This window comes from Coregonus lavaretus, assembly GCF_964263955.1.
Source record: "Coregonus lavaretus genome assembly, contig: HAP1_SCAFFOLD_1264, whole genome shotgun sequence".
Taxonomy (NCBI): domain Eukaryota; kingdom Metazoa; phylum Chordata; class Actinopteri; order Salmoniformes; family Salmonidae; genus Coregonus; species Coregonus lavaretus.
Genome location: NW_028164923.1, coordinates 47,307 through 74,242, shown reverse-complemented (window position 1 = coordinate 74,242; position 26,936 = coordinate 47,307). Strand labels below are relative to the sequence as shown.

The window sequence follows — 26,936 nt, the reverse complement described above, 5'->3', positions numbered from 1 at the left end:
CCACCAGTTACACAACTCTCCTGTTTAACTACCTCTAATGCACTCAGCATCACACGGTCGGGAAGAAACATTATTATGAAAATGTAACCGGTTCAGAGTGTGTGTGTCTGATGTTTGTGTGTGTTTGTAAGTGTGTGTACATGTGTGTACGTGTGCACTTGTACATGCGTGTGTGTGTATGCTTGAAAGTGTGTGTGTGTGTGTGAGACGCAGATGGAGTTGCTAAGGTTTATAATTTGTTGTTGTTCTGCTCTGGTGCCCCTGGGTAAACTCCAGCAGTAATAAACAGCGGATGGGGAATGGCTTCATTGGTGACTTGGCTGCTATGGTGTGTGTTGTCTCTGCCCACACATTCAGAGCTGGCCTGATAGTGGGGTTCTGAGGGAAGCAGCCAGGTCACACAGCAGTGGCTGATGGGATGTAGCAAGGGTGCAAGTGGGCAGCCTGAGGCTTGTAGCCATGGTAACAATGCCAATGCACGCACGCACACACAAAAGCCCTCCACAGATTGCTTCCTAAACAGAAACAGTTCCAGAAACAGGGCCAGAAGTGGAGGCTAGCCTCTTTAATATCTCAGTTTATGGTTCAAACCTAGAGCCAGCCAACATTACTCTCTGTTTGGCTTGCCCGTCAACTGAGGCACACAGATGGGGCAGTGTGTCAGGTGTGTCATTGTTCCACAGTCATCTCCTTGTACAGTCCTGCAGGCTAAACGAGACTCAGGAAGCAAGTTGGAACATTGACCACATTACCATGCAGCTGCTAAAATACTATTCGAGTTGTTAGAATACACACACAATCTCCATTACAATGTTGCCATTCCCTTTAATCCAGATACACTGCATGACCAAAAGTATGTGGACACCTGAACATCTCATTCCAAAATCATGGGCATTAATATAGAGTTGGTCTCCCCTTTGCTGCTATAACTCCACTCTTCTGGGAAGGCTTTCCACTAAATGTTGGAACATTGCTGCGGGGACTTGCTTCCATTCAGCCACTAGAGCATTAGTGAGGTCGTGCACTGATGTTGGGTGATTAGGCCTGACTCGCAGTTTGCGTTCCAATTCATCCAAAAAGGTGTTCAATGGGGTTGAGGTCAGGGCTCTGTGCAGGCCAGTCAAGTTCTTCCACACTGATCTTGACAAACCATTTCTGTATGGACCTTGCTTTGTGCACGGGGGCATTGTCATGCTGAAACAGGAAAGGGCCTTCCCCAAACTGTTGCCACAAAGTTGGAAGCACAGTAATTGTAAGCTGTAGCGTTAAGATTTCCCTTCACTGTATCTAATAGGCACTATGCGTTCTCCTGGCAAACCCAGATTGGTCCATCAGACTGCCAGACGGGGAATGGTGATTGTGTTTCCACTGCTCCACAGTGTTCCCGACCAACAGTTCTGGTGCTGACGTTGCTTCCAGAGGCACTTTGGAACTCGGTAGTGAGTGTTGCAACCGTGGACAGACGATTTTTAAACGCTACGTGCTTCAGCACTCAGCGGTCCTGTTCTGTGGACTCGTGTGGCCTACCACTTTGCAGCTGAGTCATTGTTGCTCCTAGATTTTTGCCCTTCACAATAACAGCACTCAGTTGACCAGGCCAGCTCTAGCAGGGCAGAAATTGTATGAACTGACTGGTTGGAAAGGTGGCATCCTATGACGGTGCCACGTTGAAAGTCACTGAGCTCTTCAGTAAGGCCATTCTACTGCCAATGTCTGTCTATGGAGATTGCATGGCTGTGTGCTCAATTGTATACACCTGTCAGCAACGGGTGTGGCTGAAATAGCCGAATCTACTAATTTGAAGGGGTGTCCACATACTTTTGCATATATAGTGTAGATGCAGATTCACCATGCATGGTCTGGTATTTTCATTGTCCAAGGTCCACAGCGTGTGTACTGCAACCGGCTCTGAAACAACAGGGTTTTTCCCACTGGCTTCCCCCACAACTACATCTTACTTTATTTACTTGGTCCAGTAGTAGTAGCTACCACGGTAATGAAATATGGCCTACACTGAGTGTGTGTGTTTTGTTGGCTGTCTATACATGGGCTGGCTATACATGGGCTGCCTATACATGGGCTGGCTATACATGGGCTGGCTATACATGGGCTGGCTATACATGGGCTGGCTATACATGGGCTGTATGCATAGATATATGCCCAGCTAGTTTTCCAGAAATGATTGAGTGTGTGTAACCTATAGTTTGTGAAGAGATATCCACTATGAGAGGGGAATATAACCCAGGAGAGTAAAGACATTGTCCAGATCCCTATATTCTTTCCCTATTATATGAAGTGTGCATTCATTCACTCCCCCTCAAGAATTTGAACGCATTGGACTGCATCCCAAATGGCATCCTACTCCCTCCATAGTGCAGTGGTTTTGACCAGGGCCCATAGGATAGGGTGCCATTTGGGAAGTATCCTTGGATTGGTGTAAGAAATATGGCAGTCGCTCTACATCAAACACTCCTAAATCTTGGAGGGGAAGTGAACTAGTGCCCACCAGAGAGAAGACAGAAGAAACAGAGTGGTGTCTCTCATGGACAGCAAATTTACTGCAGGGTAACACTCAGCTATATCAACGACCAGATGGTCTGTCTCATAACCCTGTGTGTGTGTGTGTGTGTGTGTGTGTGTGTGTGTGTGTGTGTGGTGTCGCTGGGTGAGACTTGCTCAGGTACCCCGGTGGTCAGATGCTGAGCTTCACAACTGTTGTATAGGGTTGATGAATAAGATTAGATATTTTATGGAGCCTATAAATCAAGTACACAGTCTGTAGCCAGCCAGGTTTCCACTTCCCTGGCTCTCACCTCAGCTAGAGAGAACACTGGCACACAATGGAGCGCACACACACACACACATACATATGCGTACCCACACACACAGACACACACAATGGAATGTTTACTCCGCTAATCTGATCTCCAGACAGAAACATTATGTTACTGCCTTCCTTAACTCATTATAATGTCTGAGGAAATTGAGAAAATGATGTTTCAGACCATGTTTCCACACAGACACACACACACAGACAGAGACACACACACAGAGACACACACAAACACACAAACGGGTGGAGGCAAAACAATCACAATCTAGCAATCTAAAACAAACGGAATAAGGGAACTCTTCCAGTGTTTCCGGAGTGTTCCCCAGTTCTCCGGAGTGTGAGTGGGATGTTAGTGTTGGAAGCGTCAGGATCATTCATAAAGTGGAAAGTCAATGTTGATGGTCCTGGGGTATGAGGGTTGCACCCATTCTCTGATTCTTCACCCACTCTAAAAGGTCTTTCCTTTTCCTCTCTGGCCTCTATTTAGGCACAGTGACAAAATCAACAGTGACGCCACCGCCCCCTACTGACCAGGACCTGGTAGTGCAGCTGAAACGCGCAGGTAAGCAGCCCCGCGCACGTTAACAGTACGTAAACACAAACGCTCAGGAGTACACATACACACAAAAACATGCACAAACTCACACACACTCAACAATACAGTATCTGCTACAGTTAGAGGGGATAACTGGGCCTGCTACAGCTAGAGGGAATAACTGGGCCTGCTACAGCTAGAGGGGATAACTGGGCCTGCTACAGCTAGAGGGGATAACTGGGCCTGCTACAGCTAGAGGGGATAACTGGGCCTGCTACAGCTAGAGGGGATAACTGGGCCTCTACAGCTAGAGGGGATAACTGGGCCTCTACAGCTAGAGGGGATAACTGGGCCTGCTACAGCTAGAGGGGATAACTGGGCCTGCTACAGCTAGAGGGGATAACTGGGCCTCTACAGCTAGAGGGGATAACTGGGCCTCTACAGCTAGAGGGGATAACTGGGCCTCTACAGAACATGTAACTGTCTCACCAGCAGTCGTTCAATACAGCAGTGTAAAAAGGTGCCTATTATGACTGGTCACTCTAGTCCTTTTGGGTTGATGGCTAAAGGCATATTATGGATTTCCTTTGGACATGCTAGAATCACATTCAAAAGAAGAGATCTTTCCCGGATACATATTGCATAGCCATTTAATTTCCTGCACTACAAAACAATTAATGAATTGGACCAAGAAGTCTATTGGTGATGTCCAGCGAGTGTACAGTATTGTGCGTGTGAGAGATCGAAAGTCGGACTAAAGGCTGACAGTGTGGAACAGGGTTTCCCAAACTCTGTCCTGCCCCCCAGCCGTTTTGTTTTTTGCCTTACCACTACACAGCTGATTCAAATAACCAACTCATCAAGCTTTGATTATTTGAATCAGCTGTGTAGTGGTAAGGCAAAAACCAAAATGTGCACCCGGGGCCAGGGCCGATTTTGGGAAACCCTGTTCTAGAACATTCCACTGGTCTATTTTTGTCCCAGGACGTGAAACATGTGTCAACAATTTCCACACACATGTGGCGTGTGTGTGTTTATTACTCAGTGTCTATCTCTGTGTGTGTATATGTCTCTGTGTCTGTGTAAGTAAATATGTCTGTGTGTGTGTCGGTCCTTGTGTGTGTGCGTGCGTCGGTCTGTGTGTGTGTGTGTATGTGTCCACCTACTTGACGTTGGTGTTGGTGCAGATGATGTACTCGATCTCGTCGGAGTAGGGGTTCTGGAAGGTGAAGGAGCTGGTGCGGATTAACATCCACTCTCTGTTCTTCATACGGAACCTGTACATCACCGACAACACCTGGCCCTTCAACTTTACCACCTAGATGGGGGGGAGAGAGAGAGAGAAGGTTAGATAAGACACATCACAGACAACCTGACCACCTAGAATGGAGGGAGGGGAACCTTGCGTGTGTGGTGGTGGTGGTGGGGGGGGGGGGCGGGGGGGGGGGGGGTGTTCAACATACAAATGCTGAAATCAGCACATTCAAAACAGCACATATTGCTAAGGGAGAGAGAGAGCGAGAGGGAAATATTCCTCCATCTAAAGGGCTTACAAATAAAAAAAGGACTAATTCGAGGAAGAAAGGAGTTGGAGTACTCAACAAAAAAGGTCAGCTTTAATCCATTGTCAGGATGAGAACAGGTGACTGACGTTGCTGTCAAGCTGACGTCTTCCTCAGAGAGTTTCGCCATCTTGGGTGGGGAGCGTGGAAATCAGGTGGACTTCAGAAGATTTTAGGTTTTCGGTTCCACCCAGTCTAATCTCCCCATACCTCTCCTAGCATACCTCTCCGCACACACACACTGACACACACACACACACACTTGACACACCTCTTTCTCTGAATATGCCCTCCATATGCATACCAGTGAACCTCACCTGTCAATCTGGTTAATGGACGTACTGCTTTGCATCTAAATGCCTTTCAAATAGGGGATCTGAAATGGGCTTCTGAAATGGGCATTCGTAATGAAAGCTCTGTGGACAATCTCAGAGACATGGAAGAGTGTTTTTCCTTTCACACAGCGGGCACCACCAGCTAAACGAGAGCGGGAGAAGGCCAGAAGTTTAATCTTATTTTGAGAAAAAGGCACGATTTCCTTATTTACTTGAGCAAATGTGGATTAGACACGTTTCGACCGCACCTTTTATTCAGCACATATCTCATTGCTTAAACATGGACTAGGGAGGATTGAGCATCCTATTGGTCAGAATGTATGACCTGTGACCTCAGTAACAGGAAGAGATAGTGGAGCAGTCCTTTGTGCTTGGCAGCAAATCTCAAAAGGCACACTATTCCCTATGTACTGCACTAATGTTGTCCGAGGCCCGGGGCTAATGACCTAAACTAGTGCAGTATGTATAGGGGCTCAAAAGAGACACTGGAAGGTGTGTGTGTCCGTGCTTGTTAGGGATCTCAGTGTTTGTGCGTGTGTGTGTTCGTGTCTTCATGATTATCTGTATGAGAGAAGTGAAAGGCCAGGGCAGGATGGGGCTACAGCATAGAGGGTGTGCCCCAAATGGCACTATATTCCCTACATAATGTCCTACTTCAGACCAGAGCACGTAGTGCGCTATAAAGGGAATAGGGTGTCATCTGGGACACAACTGTTAAGACGGACCACCAATTATCCCAATACTTCTACTCTACTGTCAGCGACTGAGGCTGGGCTGACAGTGGCAACTACATAGAAAGAGACAGGAGGTAGAGAGGAGGTGAGGGGAAGGGAGAGAAAGAGAGAGGGGGGAGAGAGGGGGGAGAGAGAGAGGGGGGAGAGAGGGGGGAGAGAGAGAGAAAGAGAGCGAGAGAAAGAACGAGCGAGCGAGGGAAAGAAAGAAAGAGCGAGAGGGTGTGCAAGAGAATGAAGTGCGTTTGAGTGAAAAATACTTACACCCCTCATCTCTATCTCTCAATCTTTCATTACCTTGATCTGGAGTGGTTCCTACATGCTACGTGTGCCTGTGTGACTGTGTGTGTTGTCATTACCTGCCTCTGAAGATGTTAAACTGTCAGTAGGCTGGGAATACAAAAAATGGGAATACAAAAAATGGGAATACAAAAAATGGGAATACAAAAAATGATTTTCTGCCACGAAAACAAACTGTGTGTTGCACAAAAGTCAATCGCATACAAACCAATCAAAGCTGACACTCACAGCTGAGAGCCAAAGCTATTGGTCTGCCAATACCTGAATAAAGGTACCAGAGTCTGTCTGTCTCTCTACCTGTCTGTCTGTCTGTCTGTCTGTCTTTCTACCTACCTGTCTGTGCCTTTCTACCTGTTTGTCTGTCTGTCTGTCTGTCTGTCTGTCTGTCTGTCTGTCTGTCTGTCTGTCTGTCTGTCTGTCTGTCTGTCTGTCTGTCTCTCTGTCTGTCTCTCTGTCTGTCTCTCTGTCTGTCTCTCTGTCTGTCTCTCTGTCTGTGTCTTTCTACCTGTCTGTCTGTCTGTCTGTCTGTTTGTGTCTTTCTACCTGTCTGTATGTCTGTCTCTCTACTTGTCTCTCTCTCTCTCTCTCTGTCTGTCTGTCTGTGGAGCTGCAGGCAGTATGTATGTGTGTGTGTGTGTGTGTGTGTGTGTGTGTGTGTGTGTGTGTGTGTGTGTGTGTGTGCTGACAGGGCTTGGCAGTTCGCTCTGGGTGATAGCGCTGAGGTCTCTATGCTGCTCATATCAGGAGATATCTGGGACAGACAGGTGGACATGAGCTCTCTGCCAGATGATAAGAGAATCTGAGTGTGTGTCAGAGGGTAAGGAGTGTGTGTCTTAGACATTTTGTCTGTGTGTGCCTGTCAGAAAGGTATGTGTGTGTGTGGGGTTCTGTTCCATGGAAGGAAACCTCTGCCAGAGAGGAGTGTATTAGGGAGTATCAGGGAGTAAAACATGTAAAATAATATTGCCCTAACAAAACATTCCTCAACATTTCACCTTTCACCTCATTGCTGGCATTCAGTACACGGTGCTCCCCTGGCAGAGACACTGAACCGCAACGCAGAGGACACACACCTGGGTGCTCAGATATAAATGTTTCATGTAGAACAGATCCGTCAGTCCAGTTTATTAGGGTTAGGCAATAGGGTTCGCTCTATTCCTTACATTTCTATCTGCAACGTTGTGAACTTTTCACCCTTCTAAAAAGGACCCTGCAGTGTGTTCCTGTCAGCTGCTGCTGACAGAGCACATCTTAAACCATTACAGATTGGCCAATAGTATTAGCCTGTCTGCCAGTCCTTGGCATGGCTCCAGTCTTCAGGCTAGGCAGATGGAGGCACTGGATTTATGACCTTTAATTCACCAGGTAGGTTATTTAGTGTCTTTTAGAATCACGACCTGGGGTGAGTTCCCCAAAATAATGAAGATCTTATTAAGTACATTGGTAGGCAATGGATGAACGATGGTCTCAATGCTAAAGATGACCTTGATGGTTTGGGGGAAACTCACCCCTGAGCAAGAGCATGTTTCTGCTAGTTTAATTTCCAGGTGAGCCTAGGGTTGCAAAATTCCAGTAACTTTCCCGAAATTCCCAGGTTTTCCCTGTGGGCCCTGGTCAAAAGTAGTGCACCTTAAAGGGAATAGGGTGCCATTTGGGACGCAACCCATGACTTTGGATGGGCTGTCTGTTCTAATGGGCTGTTCGTTGTACTCAGTCTCATTCGACCATAATGACGGGCTACTGGTGTCTAATTAAAGAGCGCCTCCCTTTTCACCTCGGGGTGACAGGGTCAGGAGAGGACCTGAGTGGAACCACTGGCGTGTGACAGGAAGACGAAAGTTTTACTGCCAGACAGAGTAATTAAACCTCTGTTGTAATTCAACATTATGATGCCCCATCTCCTTATTAATTCAGCCACTTACTTAGATAACTAGCAAGTTAAAAGTAGGGGTCGCGTTAACAAAGAATTCTTAATTTTTCACAAAGGAAAAATTTATTTACATTTTTGTCATTTAGCAGACGCTCTTATCCAGAGCGACTTACAGTAGTGAGCTCATACATTTTCATACTTTTTTCGTACTGGTCCCCATACACCTACTCCCCCTCTCCTCTCCTCCTCCCCCTCTCCACACCTGATCCCCCTCTCCTCCTCCCCCCTTCCCCTCTCCTCCTCCTCCCTCCCTCCATCTCCTCCTCCCCTTCTGCTCCCTCTTTTTGCCTGATCCACCTCTCCTCTTCTGCTCCCCCTTTCCTCCTCCCCCTCTCCTCCTCATCTGCTCCCCCTCTCCTCTCCTCCTCCCCCTCTCCTCATCTGCTCCCCCTCTCCTCTCCTCACCTCCTCCCCCTCTCCTCACCTCCTCCCCACCTGCTCCCCCTCTCCTCTCCTCCTCCCCCCCCCCTCCCCAGTGGTGTAGTACATGTTGAAAGATCTCTCAAGTGGTCTCTCTGTGGTCCTCTGAGTGACAGAACTCTTCCTCATCCCACTCTCCTCAACCCTCTCCTCCTCCCCCTCTCCTCTCCTCCTCCCCCTCTCCTGCTCTCACCCTCCCCCTCTGGTGGTGTAGTACCTGTTGAAAGATCTCTCAAGTGGTCTCTCTGTGGTCCTCTGAGTGACAGAACTCTTCCTCATCCCGGTCTCCTCCACCCTCCCTCTCCTCTTCCCTCCCTCCCTTCCTCCCTCCCTCTCCTTCTCACCGTACCTGTTGAAAGCTCTCTCTCAGGTGACTCTGGTCCTCTGGGTGGCAGAACTCCAGGATGTCTTTCCCCAGCAGATCCTACACAAGATGACGACACAATAAATACACACAAATTCATAAACCTACACACTTCAGGTCAATTTCAAATCATGAAATACAAGTTCATGTTTTAATTTAATAAAAAATGTTTAAATTCAGATAAAATATATGTTGGCATTAATATCACTCCATACACACCATTTCACACTATAAAAACATAATTACACACAATAACAAATACACAATTCAAATACTTTCTTTGGGATCCACAATTAAACTTTGTCCAATTACTGGACAAAAAAGCATTTTCAATGTAGATTATTTCTTGACAATGCCTTTTAGTCCAGTACTAGGCTTCCTCTGCCTGGGTTAGGAAAACAGGCCATACAGGTCATACATCATTCAGACCCTTGGACTTGAGTCACTGGCCTTTACTGAATTAATCTGTCTTCCATTCCTTGCATCCGTTCTCCCCGGCTCTTTCTCATTGGAGAAGAAGGTCTAAGGGTAGCCACCTTGGACCTTCTCCTCCAATACGGTTGAGAAGGAGCTGAGGAGAGGATACGAGAAATTGAGGGCAGAGGAATTGAGATCAAGCCAGTGATACATCTTTAAATAATTATTTCTGTCATGAAAAAACCCCAACAACAGCTGTGCTTCCCAAATGGCATCCTTTGCCTATCACTGCACTACCTTGGACCAGGGCACACGGGGCTCTACACTACCCCACAGGGCTCTACACTACCCCACAGGGCTCTACACTACCCCACAGGGCTCTACACTACCCCACTGGGCTCTACACTACCCCACTGGGCTCTACACTACCCCACAGGGCTCTACACTACCCCACAGGGCTCTACACTACCCCACAGGGCTCTACACTACCCCACTGGGATCTACACTACCCCACTGGGATCTACACTACCCCACAGGGCTCTACACTACCCCACAGGGCTCTACACTACCCCACAGGGCTCTACACTACCCCACAGGGCTCTGGTCAGAAGTAGTGCATGATGTAGGGAATAGGGTGCCATTTGGGAAGCAAACTGTCTCCTTTATACAAACATCCTACATACACACACCATCTGCGCTGTAGACGATCATACATCATTATACATTAACAAGGGAAATTAAATTACAAAAGAAACTCCCACCCTGACAAGCGATCATACTTTCTCATCCTAATAAAGCGACTTTACGTCAGGAATCGGCCCAATTTCGCTAATCTGTTTCTGTAGTGTGAATGGCGTTGAAAGGAGAGGGGTAGATTGGGAGAGAGTGCTATTTGACCAAAGGAATTCCAACTGCATACCACTTTGATCCAGAGCCTTCCTACCAATCAGGAATTATCTTTTCAACGCTATGAGAATGGAGTGTATTTCACGAAGGGTCTGTGTCTGTGTGTGATTGTGTGCGTGGTATGCACGTCCTAAACTTTCCCGCCGGTCCAGAGCCAACAACTAAACAAATCAAATCAAATGTTATTTGTCACATACACAGGTTTGCGGGTGTAGCGAAATGCTTGTGCTTCTAGCTCAGACAGTGCAGTAATACAGTGGGGAAAAAATGTATTTAGTTAGCCACCAATTGTGCAAGTTCTCCCACTTAAAAAGATGAGAGAGGCCTGTAATTTTCATCATAGGTACACGTCAACTATGACAGACAAAATGAGGAAAAAAAATCCAGAAAATCACATTGTAGGATTTTTAATGAATTTATTTGCAAATTATGGTGGAAAATAAGTATTTGGTCAATAACAAAAGTTTCTCAATACTTTGTTATATACCCTTTGTTGGCAATGACACAGGTCAAACGTTTTCTGTAAGTCTTCACAAGGTTTTCACACACTGTTGCTGGTATTTTGGCCCATTCCTCCATGCAGATCTCCTCTAGAGCAGTGATGTTTTGGGGCTGTCGCTGGGCAACACAGACTTTCAACTCCCTCCAAAGATTTTCTATGGGGTTGAGATCTGGAGACTGGCTAGGCCACTCCAGGACCTTGAAATGCTTCTTACGAAGCCACTCCTTCGTTGCCCGGGCGGTGTGTTTGGGATCATTGTCATGCTGAAAGACCCAGCCACGTTTCATCTTCAATGCCCTTGCTGATGGAAGGAGGTTTTCACTCAAAATCTTACGATACATGGCCCCATTCATTCTTTCCTTTACACGGATCAGTCGTCCTGGTCCCTTTGCAGAAAAACAGCCCCAAAGCATGATGTTTCCACCCCCATGCTTCACAGTAGGTATGGTGTTCTTTGGATGCAACTCAGCATTCTTTGTCCTCCAAACACGACGAGTTGAGTTTTTACCAAAAAGTTCTATTTTGGTTTCATCTGACCATATGACATTCTCCCAATCCTCTTCTGGATCATCCAAATGCACTCTAGCAAACTTCAGACGGGCCTGGACATGTACTGGCTTAAGCAGGGGGACACGTCTGGCACTGCAGGATTTGAGTCCCTGGCGGCGTAGTGTGTTACTGATGGTAGGCTTTGTTACTGTGGTCCCAGCTCTCTGCAGGTCATTCACTAGGTCCCCCCGTGTGGTTCTGGGATTTTTGCTCACCGTTCTTGTGATTATTTTGACCCCACGGGGTGAGATCTTGCGTGGAGCCCCAGATCGAGGGAGATTATCAGTGGTCTTGTATGTCTTCCATTTCCTAATAATTGCTCCCACAGTTGATTTCTTCAAACCAAGCTGCTTACCTATTGCAGATTCAGTCTTCCCAGCCTGGTGCAGGTCTACAATTTTGTTTCTGGTGTCCTTTGACAGCTCTTTGGTCTTGGCCATAGTGGAGTTTGGAGTGTGACTGTTTGAGGTTGTGGACAGGTGTCTTTTATACTGATAACAAGTTCAAACAGGTGCCATTAATACAGGTAACGAGTGGAGGACAGAGGAGCCTCTTAAAGAAGAAGTTACAGGTCTGTGAGAGCCAGAAAACTTGCTTGTTTGTAGGTGACCAAATACTTATTTTCCACCATAATTTGCAAATAAATTCATAAAAAATCCTACAATGTGATTTTCTGGAGAAAAAAATTCTCATTTTGTCTGTCATAGTTGACGTGTACCTATGATGAAAATTACAGGCCTCTCTCATCTTTTTAAGTGGGAGCACAATTGGTGGCTGACTAAATACTTTTTTCCCCCACTGTATATAACAATTTCACAACATATACCCATTACACACAAATCTAAGTAAGGAATGGAATTAAGAATATATACATATATGGATGAGCAATGACAGAGCGGCATGGACTAAGATACAGTAGAATATTATAGAATAGAATGCAGTATATACACATATGAGATGAGTGATGCAAGATATGTAAACATTAAACACTATGGATGACCAGGGGGACACAGACAATACCGTTCCTGGTGCAAAAACAGTGTCCTATCCCGGAGCTCGAGTAAATTACATTACTAAGCTGCTCCCGAAAGTACTATGCCAGGACATGGAAATCGATTCTATCGTAGTCCATGTAGGTTTTAATGACATTATGAAGGGCAGCACTGAACAGTTGAAACTGGATTTTAAAGAGCTGATTGACTCTCTGCTAGACACTAACAGAAACCCCATCATATCTGGCCCTGTGCCCTCTCTGAATCGTAGCATTGAATGCTTTAGCAGGATTCTTGCTCTTCACAACTGGCTACGTGATTATTGCAGCTCAATGGGTGTAACTTTTGTTGACAATTTCGATACCTTTTGGAAACAAAACACGTTTTATAAGGATGGGATCCACCCAAATCATTTGGGTTCCTGGATCCTTTCACAGCATTATAAGGCTGCGTTGAGACAATGACTTAACAATGACCCAAGCCCAGCTCAGCTAATCCCTACCATTGTGACGCAGAGTTGTCAAAACGCTTCAGCAAATGTACATTACACCAGGGGCATCGGTAGACACAATATAAGTAACCTAATTTATGTCCCTCTAACTGCCCTGAATGCCTCTGCTGACCCTACAGCTATTGTATGCAGTAATCATGTGCCTAAGAACCAGATTTATACTGTTGTTAGCACTGAGCCGGTGTGCCCGAGGAGGAAGACCACTGTGTGCAGCTCACCCTGCACTAACATTAAGAACATGAGCACATCTACTGCTGCTAAGCTTCCCAGTAAAACAATAAAAACAAGTAAACATCCCAGAAGAAAAGTGCTCAAAATAGCCCACGTTAACATATGTAGTTTAAGAAACAAGGTTAATGAATTCAATAACTTGCTAGTAACAGATTACATTCATATTCTGACTATCTCTGAAACTCACATAGATAATACATTTGATGATACAGTGGTAGCAATACAAGGTTATAACATTTACATAAAATTTAGAAATGCCAATGGTGGAGGTGTTGCTGTTTATATTCAGAACCACATTCCTGTGAAGATTAGAGAGGATCTCATGTTAAATACTGTTGAAGTAATAAGCCTACAGGTTCATCTGCCTCACCTAAAGCCCATTCTGGTGGGAAGCTGCTATAGACCACCAAGTGCTAACAGTCAGTATCTGGATAACGTGTGAAATGCTTGATAATGTATGTGATATCAATAGAGAGGTATACTTTCTGGGTGATTTAAATATTGACTGGCTTTCATCAGGCTGCCCACTCAAGAGAAAGTTTCAAACTAACCAGTGCCTGCAACCTGGTTCAGGTTATCAGTCAACCTACCAGGGTAGTTACAAACAGTACAGGAATAAAATCATCAACATGTATTGATCATATCTTTACTAATGCTGCAGAGATTTGTTTGAAAGCAGTATCCAAATCCATTGGATGTAGTGATCACAATATAGTAGCCATATCCAGGAAAACCAAAGTTCCAAAGGCTGGGCCAAATATTGTGTATAAAAGGTCATACAATAAGTTTTTTAGTGATTCCTATGTTGTTGATGTAAAGAATATGTGTTGGTCCGTGGTGTGTAATGAGGAGTAAACAGACACTGCACTTGACACATTTATGAAATTGCTTATTCCGGATACTAATAAGCATGCACCCATTAAGAAAATGACTGTAATAAACTGTTAAATCCCTGTGGATTGATGAGGAATTGAAAAATTGTATGGATGAGAGGGATGAGGCAAAAGGAATGGCAAATAAGTCTGGCTGCACAACAGATTGGCAAACATATTGCAAAATTGAGAAATCATGTGACTAAACTGAATAAAAAGAAGAAACTACACTATGAAACAAAGATAAATGACACAAAGAATGATAGTAAAAAGCTTTGGAGCACCTTAAATGAAATTTAGGGGAAAAAGGCAAACTCAGCTCCATCATTCATTGAATCAGATGGCTCATTCATCACAAAACCAACTGATATTGCCAACTACTTTAATGATTTTTTCATTGGCATGATTAGCAAACTTAGGCATGACATGCCAGCAACAATTGCTGACACTACACATCCAAGTATATCTGACCAAATTATGAAAGACAAACGTTGAATTCAAATTTTTAATTCCGTAAAGTGAGTGTGGAAGAGGTGAAGAAATGATCGTTGTCTATCAACAATGACAAGCCACCAGGGTCTGACAACTTGGATGGAAAATTACTGAGGATAATAGCGGACGATATTGCCACTCCTATTTGCCATATTTTCAATGTAAGCTACTAGAATTTGTGTGCCCCCAGGCTTGGATGGAAGCAAAAGCCCCCTTTACTGGCTCAAATAGCCGACCAATTAGCCTGTTACCAACCCTTAGTAAACTTTTGGAAAAAATGGTGTTTGACCAGATACAATGCTATTTTACAGTAAACAAATTGACAACAAACTTTCAGCATGCTTATAGAGAAGGACATTCAACAAGCACTTACACAAATAACTGATGATTGGCTGAGAGAAATTGATGATAAAAAGATTGTAGGGGCTGTTTTGTTAGACTTCAGTGCGGCTTTTGATATTATTGATCATAGTCTGCTGCTGAAAAAACATATGTTTTATGGCTTTACTCCACCTGCTATATTGTGGATACAGAGTTACCTGTCTAACAGAACACAGAGGGTGTTCTTTAATGGAAGCCTCTCCAACATAATCCAGGTAGAATCAGGAATTCCCCAAGGCAGCTGTTTAGGCCCATTACTTTTTTCAATCTTTACTAATGACATGCCACTGGCTTCGAGTAAAGCCAGAGTGTCTATGTATGCGGATGACTCAACACTATACATGTCAGCTACTACAGCGACTGAAATGACTGCAACACTTAACAAAGAGTTGCAGTTAGTTTCAGAGTGGGTGGCAAGGAAGAAGTTAGTCCTAAATATTTCTAAAACTAAAAGCATTGTATTTGGAACATATCATTCACTAAACTCCAAACCTCAATTAAATCTTGTAATAAATCATGTGGAGATTGAGCAAGTTGAGGTGACTAAACTGCTTGGAGTAACTCTGGATTGTAAACTGTCATGGTCAAAACATATTGATACAACAGTAGCTAAGATGGGGAGAAGTCTGTCCATAATAAAGTGCTGCTCTACCTTCTTAACAGCACTTTCAACAAGGCAGGTCCTACAGGCTCTAGTTTTATCGCACCTGGACTAATGTTCAGATGTGTGGCCAGGTGCCACAAAGAGGGACTTAGGAAAATTGCAATTGGCTCAAAACAGGGCAGCACGGCTGGCCCTTGGATGTACACAGTGAGCAAACATTAATAATATGCATGTCAATCTCTCCTGGCTCAAAATGGAGGAGAGATTGACTTCATCACTGCTTGTGTTTGTGAGAGGTGTTGACATGTTGAAAGCACCGAGCTGTCTGTTTGAACGACTGGCACACAGCTCAGACACCCATGCATACCCCACAAGACATGCCACCAGAGGTCTCTTCACTGTCCCCAAGTCCAGAACAGACTATTGGAGGCGCACAGTACTACATAGAGCCATGACTACATGGAACTCTATTCCACATCAGGTAACTGATGCAAGCAGTAGAATCAGATTTAAAAAACAGATAAAAATACACCTTATGGAACAGCGGGGACTGTGCAGCAACACAAACATAGGCACAGACACATGCATACACACACATGATAACATACGCTCTATACACACATGTACACATGGATTTTGTGTTGTGGATCTGTGGTAGTGGAGTAGGTGCATGAGGGCACACACTTAGTGTGCTGTGAAATCTGTTATGAATGTATTGTAATGTTGTTTTAAATGTATAACTGCCTTCATTTTGCTGGACCCCAGGAAGAGTAGCTGCTGCCTTGGCAGGAACTAATGGGGATCCATAATAAATACAAATACAAATACACAGCATATAGAGCTCTCAAGACATGCTGGAATGTAAGGACCACTCAAAAGATAATGATTAGGCCATGATAGTCTTTGATTGATTGGTTGTAGGGTTTGCAGAAATCTGGTAACTTTCCCAAAATTCCCAGATCTTCCTGAAATCCCGGTTGGAAATTACCTGGAATCAGGATGGAATAACCAGGAAAATCGGGGAATGTTGAGAAAGTTATTCGAATTTTTGCAACCCTAAATGATTAATTGATTGAGCGATCAGTCGACAGTCTGTCAGGTTTAAAATGTCGCTCTGTATTCTGATGTAGGCTAAATTCAAGCGCTTCGGAACACAATATGTACATTCTTTACACTGTAACTCTATCCTACAGTCTTTACCAACATCTGAGCTATCAAGAGTCATGCTGGGAAAATGGAGAACACTTCAATCTTAAGTTATTGAAGCTTTAAATAACTTAAAAGATAGTTGTCTGTGTATACACTTGTAAATCATCTTTAAAACCTGCAGTTGGATTGTCATCTAAAAAGGCCCTACTGTAACTTATGTCTGTAAACTCACAAGTACGTACTAACACACAGACAGGGGTCTTACATTACAAGCCATCAAGCAGGGTTCATCTCTCCTTATAAGGCAATATTAGGAACCAGGGTTTCTATAGCTTCTGTGAAAATGCATACTACCCTTCCTCCCTTTCACTGCTGATCTAACATGGTGGGACAGGTGAAAACAAGGACTCCACTAAGTACAGCCTGTCCCCTTGATCTGTTATTAAAACACACGCTGGTCTGAAAAGAAGATTATCTTCCTCAATAGTGCGCAGCGAATTCATACTAGGAAAGGAGTAGGACATCCTGGCATTTAAAGTGTACTTATTTCTTTTTTTCAATTATACATACTATAAAACATACTATTGTTGCATAGCCAAAAAAGCCTATTTAGTACATAGGACCATTCAGTATCCGGACACGGTTGGCGTTTCCCATAGTTTAGTTTCCAGGCGGTGCATAAAGACCATGAAATCAATATTCCGGGCCTCTTCAATTTCAAATGAAACACTGCCTCATCTTTACATTTAACAGTCTGTGACATGGCATCAGCTGCTCCATTTCGTCAAGGGGGGTTGGAAACCTATTAACAGGTTACGTCACTACTGGTCACTATTTGCAACATTTTCACAACATTTCACAATGTCTTGCCCTAAAGAATGAGTAGAATGTGATGAGTGGGCATCGAACGAGCGGCTCCAGTTCACCATAGGGCTTTTATTGTGAACTCTGACAGGTGGCATCACAGGCAACAGATATGTTTTGCTCAATATGGTTCCGCTCAATAACATGATAGTTTTGATGTCACCTCACAGACTGTTCCGGTTACGTTTCGCAATTTTCTAAATGTTTCGCAACGTCGTGCCCTACTAAACGAGACCCTGATTGTGATGAATAGGGGGAGGAACCAACCTGAGGCTGGTATCCAATCACATTGATGCACCGCGGGTCCACAAAAGTGATGATGCCATCTGAGTTGTGGCGCGACAGGAACTCTGTGGGAACCGACAGGCCATTCATATCCATGGAAACGGGAGAACTGGTCACCTAGGAGATGAGGGGGAACATGTCATCGATTAATTAACCAATCAGTTAATAAACATTTCTGGAAAATTGATTGATGAAACATTGGCACAAAGGTTTTGACAGACTCTCTGAAACTTAAAACCTTTTTTTCAATTGCTTTTAGCGCATTTCTTCTCTCAACCTCTTGAATTTTCATCAGGTGGGAGATGACTCTTTGGACATGGTTACATAAAACCTCAGAACTCTTCATCTCCTAAAACATGTTGACTAAGAATGTGAAGTTCCTCCCTTGCTAGTTAAAAGGGGATGAAAAAGGACGAAGGGACCAGAGGGTTAGATACAGTATATGTGAGAGAGATTAAAGGACGAAGGGACCGGAGGGTTAGATACAGTATATGTGAGAGAGATTAAAGGACGAAGGGACCGGAGGGTTAGATACAGTATATGTGAGAGAGATTAAAGGACGAAGGGACCGGAGGGTTAGATACAGTATATGTGAGAGAGATTAAAGGACGAAGGGACCGGAGGGTTAGATACAGTATATGTGAGAGAGATTAAAGGACGAAGGGACCGGAGGGTTAGATACAGTATATGTGAGAGAGATTAAAGGACGAAGGGACCGGAGGGTTAGATACAGTATATGTGAGAGAGATTAAAGGACGAAGGGACCGGAGGGTTAGATACAGTATATGTGAGAGAGATTAAAGGACGAAGGGACCGGAGGGTTAGATACAGTATATGTGAGAGAGATTAAAGGACGAAGGGACCAGAGGGTTAGATACAGTATATGTGAGAGAGATTAAAGGACGAAGGGACCGGAGGGTTAGATACAGTATATGTGAGAGAGATTAAAGGACGAAGGGACCGGAGGGTTAGATACAGTATATGTGAGAGAGATTAAAGGACGAAGGGACCGGAGGGTTAGATACAGTATATGTGAGAGAGATTAAAGGACGAAGGGACCGGAGGGTTAGATACAGTATATGTGAGAGAGATTAAAGGACGAAGGGACCGGAGGGTTAGATACAGTATATGTGAGAGAGATTAAAGGACGAAGGGACCGGAGGGTTAGATACAGTATATGTGAGAGATTAAAGGACGAAGGGAGCGGAGGGTTAGATCCAGTATATGTGAGAGAGATTAAAGGACGAAGGGACCGGAGGGTTAGATACAGTATATGTGAGAGAGATTAAAGGACGAAGGGACCAGAGGGTTAGATACAGTATATGTGAGAGAGATTAAAGGACGAAGGGACCAGAGGGTTAGATACAGTATATGTGAGAGAGATTAAAGGACGAAGGGACCAGAGGGTTAGATACAGTATATGTGAGAGAGATTAAAGGACGAAGGGACCAGAGGGTTAGATACAGTATATGTGAGAGAGATTAAAGGACGAAGGGACCAGAGGGTTATATATGTGAGATGATGGAGAAGGTAAAAGCAGGAGGAGGATGGGAGTACCAGGAAGGTTATTTTTGAGAGCCTTCAGGGCCCTTATTCATAAAGCGTCTCATAGTGGGAGTGCTGATCCAGGATCAGGCCCCCCCCTGTCCATTTAATCTAATTCATCAAGACCTAAAATACTAAACTGATCCTAGATCAGCACTCCTACTCTGAGAAGCTATATGAATACGGGGCACTTTTTCAGGAGCATGTTTAATGCAGCTTAAAATTATCCTGTGTTGTGCTCAATTCTGTTCCCCCATTAGCTTCCGTTCCCGACACCAAAGGCCTGTTTCTTCCTAATGTCATCCGATCATATGAACATGATATCTGTTGTAGCATGTGATGTGGTCTCATAAAGACTTCAGTTGTGTCTCAAAAGTTTCGTCCAAAAGCAAAGAGACGGAATCTGGATTACAATGTCCTGAAAACTGTCCCAAGTGGTTAAATGGTCCTGAAAACTGTCCCAAGTGGTTAATCGGCAGCGTTTGAGATACAGTAGAAAAGGTTTTATCAAAATTTAACAGAAAATATTACCTACATATTAACACATTGTTTTGACCATTTAGCCAGATACTGTACGTCTGGTGTGTCTTAAGCACATGTAAGCATCCTTTACGTTTGTCTGTATCCTGCAGAAATATCCTGTTTTTGGTGTTCAATACATGTCCCAGTTCGATATTGCCCGTTTGGTTGACCGGTCAGTCTGACTCAAGAGGTTCCCATCTCTCTATGAGGTTCTATTGTATATGGCAGTATACTCAAGTACTATTTGAGAAGGTCCAGTCACACAAATGTTCTAGGTGGCGAAGGTCCGGATGGATATTGTCATTTATCGGCATAGTAACAAACCCCCACCTCACACCCCTTGTTGATGGATAGAACATTTTGCAGTTTTAAAGCTAATTTCCCTTAATTCTACACATTTTGCATGGGGTAGATAATGGTTTGCTCTTTTAAAGCTCATTTCCTGCAATTTCACACATTTTTCCATGTCTTATGAGTGTTTATATGATACCAGGGGTCGAAGCCCGACGAGTAAACCAGGACCCCCGGTCCGCATTGACCCCGTTCTGGGTTCAGATCCAGACTGCGGTCCGCCAGTTGAGTATGGGGGGTATATGGGATCCTATGAGGGGACAGTAGCAGTTCAACTCCTTCTAAAACATCAGAGAAGTCTGGGAGCTGAGAAGGTTAAGGTGGGAGAGGGAAGATGTTGGACATATGAAGAGGAGTTGAGCTGGTTGAGCTATTGGGCGGGGGGGGTGAGTTATGGGAGGAAGGGTGGAGCTCTTCACACCACACACACGAGACGCAAGTTATGGGAGGATGGATAGAGCTCTTCAGTGCACGTTCCACCTGTCTGCTCCATTACTGTAATCCTCCTGGACTGATGCTCCCTGACAACCCCGTGCTCAGGTCACACACCTTGGCATAAACGATATGCACCCACCCAACCACACAAACATAGATCACAGACACAGACAACATGAGACTGAGGTGATTGGGTTTCCATTTAATTTGAGCAGAGGCTTTTTGTGGATCCATAACTTTATATAGCAATGGGAGAGGAGACTGTGTCGTGTGCTAATCTCTGCACGTCATCACAGAGCGTGTACACAAACACACAGGACGGTACCTGCAGTCTTCCGATGGCCACCAGGCAGTATTTACTGGTCTGTCCTGCCTCTGTGTCTTCTTCTGGTATGGTCATACCTGAGATAGGGAGAAAGAGGGAGCGTGAGAAAAGAGGGAGAGAGAGAAAAGAGGGAGGGAGGGAAAAGAGGGAGAAAAGAGAGAGATAAAAAAAAGAGAGTGGGGGAGAAAAATATATTAAATACACGAGACAGTGAGATATCAAGATGGCAGCTATCCAATAAAGTGTAAATGTGTGATTTTGCATTTCAGATGTGAACTTTGTGTTGTTGAGAGGTGATTTCCAGCATGACACTGTGTAGTCTAGTACCGTACCAGTGTGATGTACAAGCTGCTTTCTCAATAACGGCTGAGACGCAAGCAGATAAATCACACACACACACACACAGGCAGGCATGTAAACACATACACACAGTCTCTATGAATCTCTGCAAATCATCCGGAACAAATATCCAAAAACTTCTCTCTCTTACTGCCAGTATCAATAATCATGTACATCACAGAGGGAGAGAGGGAGGGAGGGAGGGAGAGAGAATGAGCAAGAGAGAGTTCTTGTTCCATCAAGTTTTATATTGATTTAAATGTTGATATCAGTTTCCCACAATAATGAATTCCGGAAACACAAAAACACCTATCAGTCATAATGAAGACTGTTCGCAGATCCCCCCCCCCCCCAGTAGAGGATCAGTGTGTTTTTCGATCTGTCTGTCTTATTGTCTGTATAATCTTTCAAATGACAAATAAAAAACCTTGATAAAAAAAAGACAATCTGTGTTGAGGACTTTTACTTGCATATTCAACCAACTAGTCAGCCACGTCAATGCAAGAAGTAGTCTACGGCCCAAATGGCACCCTTTTCCCTATATAGTGCACTACTTTTGACCAGGGCCAATAGGTACCCTATTCACTGTATAGTGCACTAATTTTGACCAGAGCCATATGGGAATAGGGTGCCAATTGGGACACATACGTCTAGATTCAATAATATACGCAACTATAATTTTGATGTTCCATCCCAGCCAATTACCATCCATCCTACTACCTGACCTCCATCCACTTTAGTCTCCCCAGGGCCTTTGTTCAGAAAGACACAGAGTAGGAGTGCTGATCTAGAATTGCCCTTTACATGAACAGGGGGGGACCTGATCCTAGATCTGCACTCATAATCTGAGACGTTTTATGAAATGGTGCCCAGAAGAGCTGACATGAGCCATGCGCTACATCCTACCAGTTCCTGTGCTGTTTTCATAAGCCAGAAGGATGGATGGTCTACGTGCGTGTGTGTGCACGCGGGTGATGCGTCCGATTATACAACGGGTGGGTCTAATCCTGAATGCTGATTGGTTAAAACCGCATTCCAGCCGGTGTCTATTCCACAAGTTACCACCGGCTAAATCTATGACGTTAACGTGCCTATTTACTCTGTTCCATCTGACTGCACAATCCACTGTCTCATCAACCCAGCCAGGCACTTTATAAACTTGATCTCTACTATAAAAAGCATCTAGACATTATCTCACATTTCTTTTAGACTAACATTTAGTTTTCAACAGCGGAGATTTGTATAACCTTGCTGTCTGTCTCTCCGACATTTGCAACATTGTTTCAATATTCAAATTCGATCTCCTGAGACAGACAGGCAGTCAGCGTTTCTCAGTCAGTCGAAATCATGAATCAGCTGGCATAATCTTTATGGATATATACAAAGAAATGTCAATTGAAAAAAGGTAAAACGAAACAAAGTGCAGCTAGTTTGCAGTCTTTCCAGCTTCATTTTAAGTGATTGTGTTAGCTGTGTTGTTGGCTAGCTCCTCTGAACAACAGTGTCCTGACGATTGAGCACATTTTCTATGCCAGACGAAATCGCGCCTCATTAGCTCATTGTTATGGATGTATCCAAATAAATGTCACTAGAAAACAGCTTAAACAAATGCAAATGCATCTACAGTTGACGTGACTAAGTTAGCCGTAGTTGGCTAGCTAGGGAGCAAGGGATAAGAACGTTGCCAACCAGTATGGCAATAGAACATTTAGAACCAACGACTGGGTCAATAGATGCAGAACAAAAAGACTGAACGACTTATCCCTTATCTCTGGGAACCGAACCAATAGAATGAACGACCAGCCGGCTTGTGTCGGGATTTGTGTCGGGACTATGTCTCGTGGAAGGATGAAATAGTATGAATAAATTCAAAATAATTTTTTTTATGAAAATATGTCAATCATTATTTGAATATGTTGGTAACCGTTTTATAAAAGTGATAATGCTCGAGAAGCCGGTGTTTGGAGGATATATTGGCACGGTTTGCCAGCCCTCTACTTCGTCTCGGGCCTAACAACACCCATGCCAATATATTCTCCAAACACCGGCTTCTCGGGCATTATCACTTAATTCAGTACCTTAAGACTGATAGTGGGCGAGCGATAGACTGACAGACCAGAACATTCCACTGGTCTATTTTTGTCCCAGGAAGTAAAACATGTGTCAACGATTTCCACACACGTGTAGTGTGCGTGTGATCGGGATTCTGGGAATCATCCAGTGCAGCCTCAAAGCACTTTAAGTACATTTCATACTGTGATGCTAAAAGTTGCTCAACCCCACCCCCCCCACCCCACATCTAGACACCTGGTTCTGGGAATTGCAGACAATTCCAGACCGGGGGGTTTCGTGACTCTGTAAACACTTGGAAGAGTTGGCGTGTGTGTGTCAATGAGTGCATCCGAGGTCCTGTGTGATCTCTGACCCCCATCCATCCTGGATGCGACGTCACCTCTGTCAGTGTGTGTGTGTGTGTTTGTGTGTGAGAGAGACTAATTAAACATCCCAGACCCCACAATCACACCATCAGACACCTGAGAATATTTTATTGAACCTGAGGAATCTATAGAATAGAATGTAGAAAACGTGTGTGTGTGTGTGTGTTCTGCTACCACCACTGTTGTCTCAATGTTTTGAATGGAAGACCCACACACTGCTAGCATCAACAAAGCTATTTGTTGACCTAGTTAGGGAGAACTCTGGGTAGAAAAAGGTTGTGTATGTGTGTCAGTAACTACCTGCAGGGGGCCATGCCTTGATGTAGCCGGTACAGTGCACCACAGAGTACTGATCCTCTCCCTCCTTCGAGGGTCCCAGGCCGTTCCTAGAAACAATCAGATTACACACACATTTTATAACACACACACACACACACCAGGGTTTTTTCTGGATCAATAACGGGCTTAGGTGGTGGGCGTGACAGGGGCGGCGTGAAAAATACTAATTCTACACATTTTTCCAATGTTGCAGTTTTAAAGCTAATTTCTATGCATTTTGCAATGGCTAATGCTGTGTTCTTTTGCTCAAACATAATAACAAAATCAACACTGCTAAATTCATTGTGTGTGGAAATGTCAATTCTCTCTGACTGTCTAGCTTTTTATTTTGGTGATTGTTAGTTCTCAAAGATTATATTATTAAAAAATACACACTGAGTGTACAAAACATTAGGAACTTTTTCCATGACAGACTGACCAGGTGAATCCAGGTGAAAGCTATGATCCCTTATTGATGTCACTTGTTAAATCCACTTAAAAATCAGTGTAGATTAAAGGGAGGAGGCAGTTTAAAGAAGGATTTTTAAGCCTCGAGACAATTGAGGCATGGATTGTGTGTATGTGTGCCATTCAGAGGGTGAATGGGCAAGACAAAATATTTAAGTGCCTTTGAACAGGGTATAGCAGTAGGTGCCAGGCGCACTGGTTTGAGTGTGTCAAGAACTGCAGCGCTGCTGTTTTTTTCACGCTCAACAGTTTCCCGTGTGGGAAGCATTTGAGTAAACATGGGCCAGCATCCCTGTGGAACACTTGACACCTTGTATAGTCCATGCCCCAATGAATTGAGGCTGTTCTGAGGGCAAAAGGGGGTGCAACTCAATATTAGGAAGGTGTTCCTAATGTTTTGTACACTCAGTGTATAGGTCCGTTATATTTTCTATATACTTTATATATGGTTTTAGTCGTTTAAGCATTTATCAAGCCCCAAATGTATAATAATAATGAATATATAATAAAAAGAAATAATAAAAAATATAAACACACACACACACACACACACACACACACACACACACACACACTTTTATTTTTAAATACTGTTTGGACCAAAAAAATGCTTATGCAGCCTAGGTTCCTGCCTTTCTAGGGAGTTTTTCCTAGCCACTGTGCTTCTGCATCTGCATTGCTAGCTCTCTGGGGTTTTAGGCTGGGTATCTGTAAAGCACTGTGACAACTGCTCATGTAAAAAGGGCTTTATAAAAATGTTTTACCTTTATTTTACCAGGTTAGTCTCATTGAGATCAAGAGAGACCTGGCCAAAATAGCAACACACAAAGGTGCAGACACATTTACAACATAAAACACTACAGTTAGAAAAATCTAATTTACACATTGAACAGCAAGATGGTTTGGGAAAGTATGGTGCAAATAGGGGTTAAAACATTGACAGGCCCCCCCCCCCCACACTTAATTTCCCATCAGTGTTTAACCTAGCTTTAAACTCATTTAAAGGGACGAGCTCCTGTAATTTCAGGACCTGAAGCTTGTTCCAAGCGGAAGGGACAGAGAACTGGAAAGCTTTTCCCCTAGCTCTGTACGGGTCTTAGGCACAATCAACAAAACACAGTCATGTGATCACAGGCGACAGTTTTCATTTGTCTGCTGGACAACGTAGTTACACAAGTAAAATGGGAGCTGTCTCAATATGGCCTTATAAATAAAAAACGTTCCAATGATGGAATCTCCGAAGGGCTAAATCATCGGTACGTTTTTATTTCTAAGGCCATATTGAGACGGGGAGAAAAGAAATGGAGTAAAACAGAAAGGTAGGAATAGTAAAGTGACAGCGGACGTCTGTCTGCCTCACCTGTATCTCTTCCTCATGTTGGACAGTCGGTTGAGAGAGATGTGGTCCAGTGGGGTGCTGCCACATCTGAAGAGAAACACACACAGGATACTATACATCAGGGATCATCAACTAGATTCAAACGCGGGACGATCTTTTCTTGAGCGGATGGTCAGGGGGTCGACACATAATTACAAATCATTTGTAGACTGCAAATTGAACGCAAGAAGAATATTTGACAAAAACAATCATTTCAAACCTCACTTACATTTGTATACGATCACATATCTCTTTCTGTTATGCGTGTGAATACTTTAGAACAGATTTCCAAAATGTAAATCACTTGGAGCTGATTTGCTGGTGTTTTTACAGTCTTTTTATATTTTTGGGGGGGGAACCCTGCTATACATCATACACACTATGGTAACTCTGGGCCTAAGACTCCTATTTGGCACACGTGTAGTGCACACACACACACACACACACACACACGAATGCAGAAACAGACACATAGGCGCACACACACACACACAGAGAAAGGAAGGGAGCGAGAGAAGACAGAGATAGAAAGAGACAGAGATGTGAACCAGTCCCACTGAAAACAGATACAGAGATGTTAAGACCAGAGAGCTAGAACACACTGACTGAACAAATAACCAGGGCCTGACATGATATAATGTACTGTTGTGTTAGCTGTGTGAGACTACAGATGCATGACAAATGGCACCCTATTCCCTATATAGCACACTACTTTAGACCAGAGCCCTATGAACTATATAGGGAATAGGGTGCCATTTAGAACGCAGCCATGGTGAGTGTTATTGGAAAAATCTTGTTTGGTGTGTTTGCCATGTTGCTGTGGATAGGATTCTCCTCAATGAGAACAATACTTTTGAAATCTGAACATACTTGTGTATGCGTGTCTGCTAAATGACACGTGTACTGACTAGATGACTGCACAGAAATGGAGACGGAAAACATTACATTTTACATTTTTGTCATTTAGCATACGCTCTTATCCAGAGCGACTTACAGTTAGTGAATACATATTTTATATATAAAAAAATAAATAAAAAATACTGGCCCCCCAT

At 43.9% G+C, this 26,936-nt stretch overlaps 1 protein-coding gene across 1 annotated transcript in view; it reads right to left on the bottom strand.

The window, feature by feature from the left end:
- The window catches only part of LOC311116453 (aryl hydrocarbon receptor nuclear translocator 2-like), an 86,691-nt gene that overhangs the window by 23,160 nt on the left and 36,595 nt on the right, over window positions 1–26,936 (bottom strand). Inside the window, exons 7-12 of the mRNA XM_084191536.1 lie at window positions 25,867–25,932; window positions 24,021–24,106; window positions 20,944–21,020; window positions 17,748–17,882; window positions 8,996–9,070; window positions 4,535–4,686 (exon numbers count right to left, since the gene is read on the bottom strand). Of these exons, the coding sequence (XP_084047662.1) occupies window positions 4,535–4,686; window positions 8,996–9,070; window positions 17,748–17,882; window positions 20,944–21,020; window positions 24,021–24,106; window positions 25,867–25,932 (591 nt within the window). The remainder of the gene's footprint in view (window positions 1–4,534; window positions 4,687–8,995; window positions 9,071–17,747; window positions 17,883–20,943; window positions 21,021–24,020; window positions 24,107–25,866; window positions 25,933–26,936) is intronic.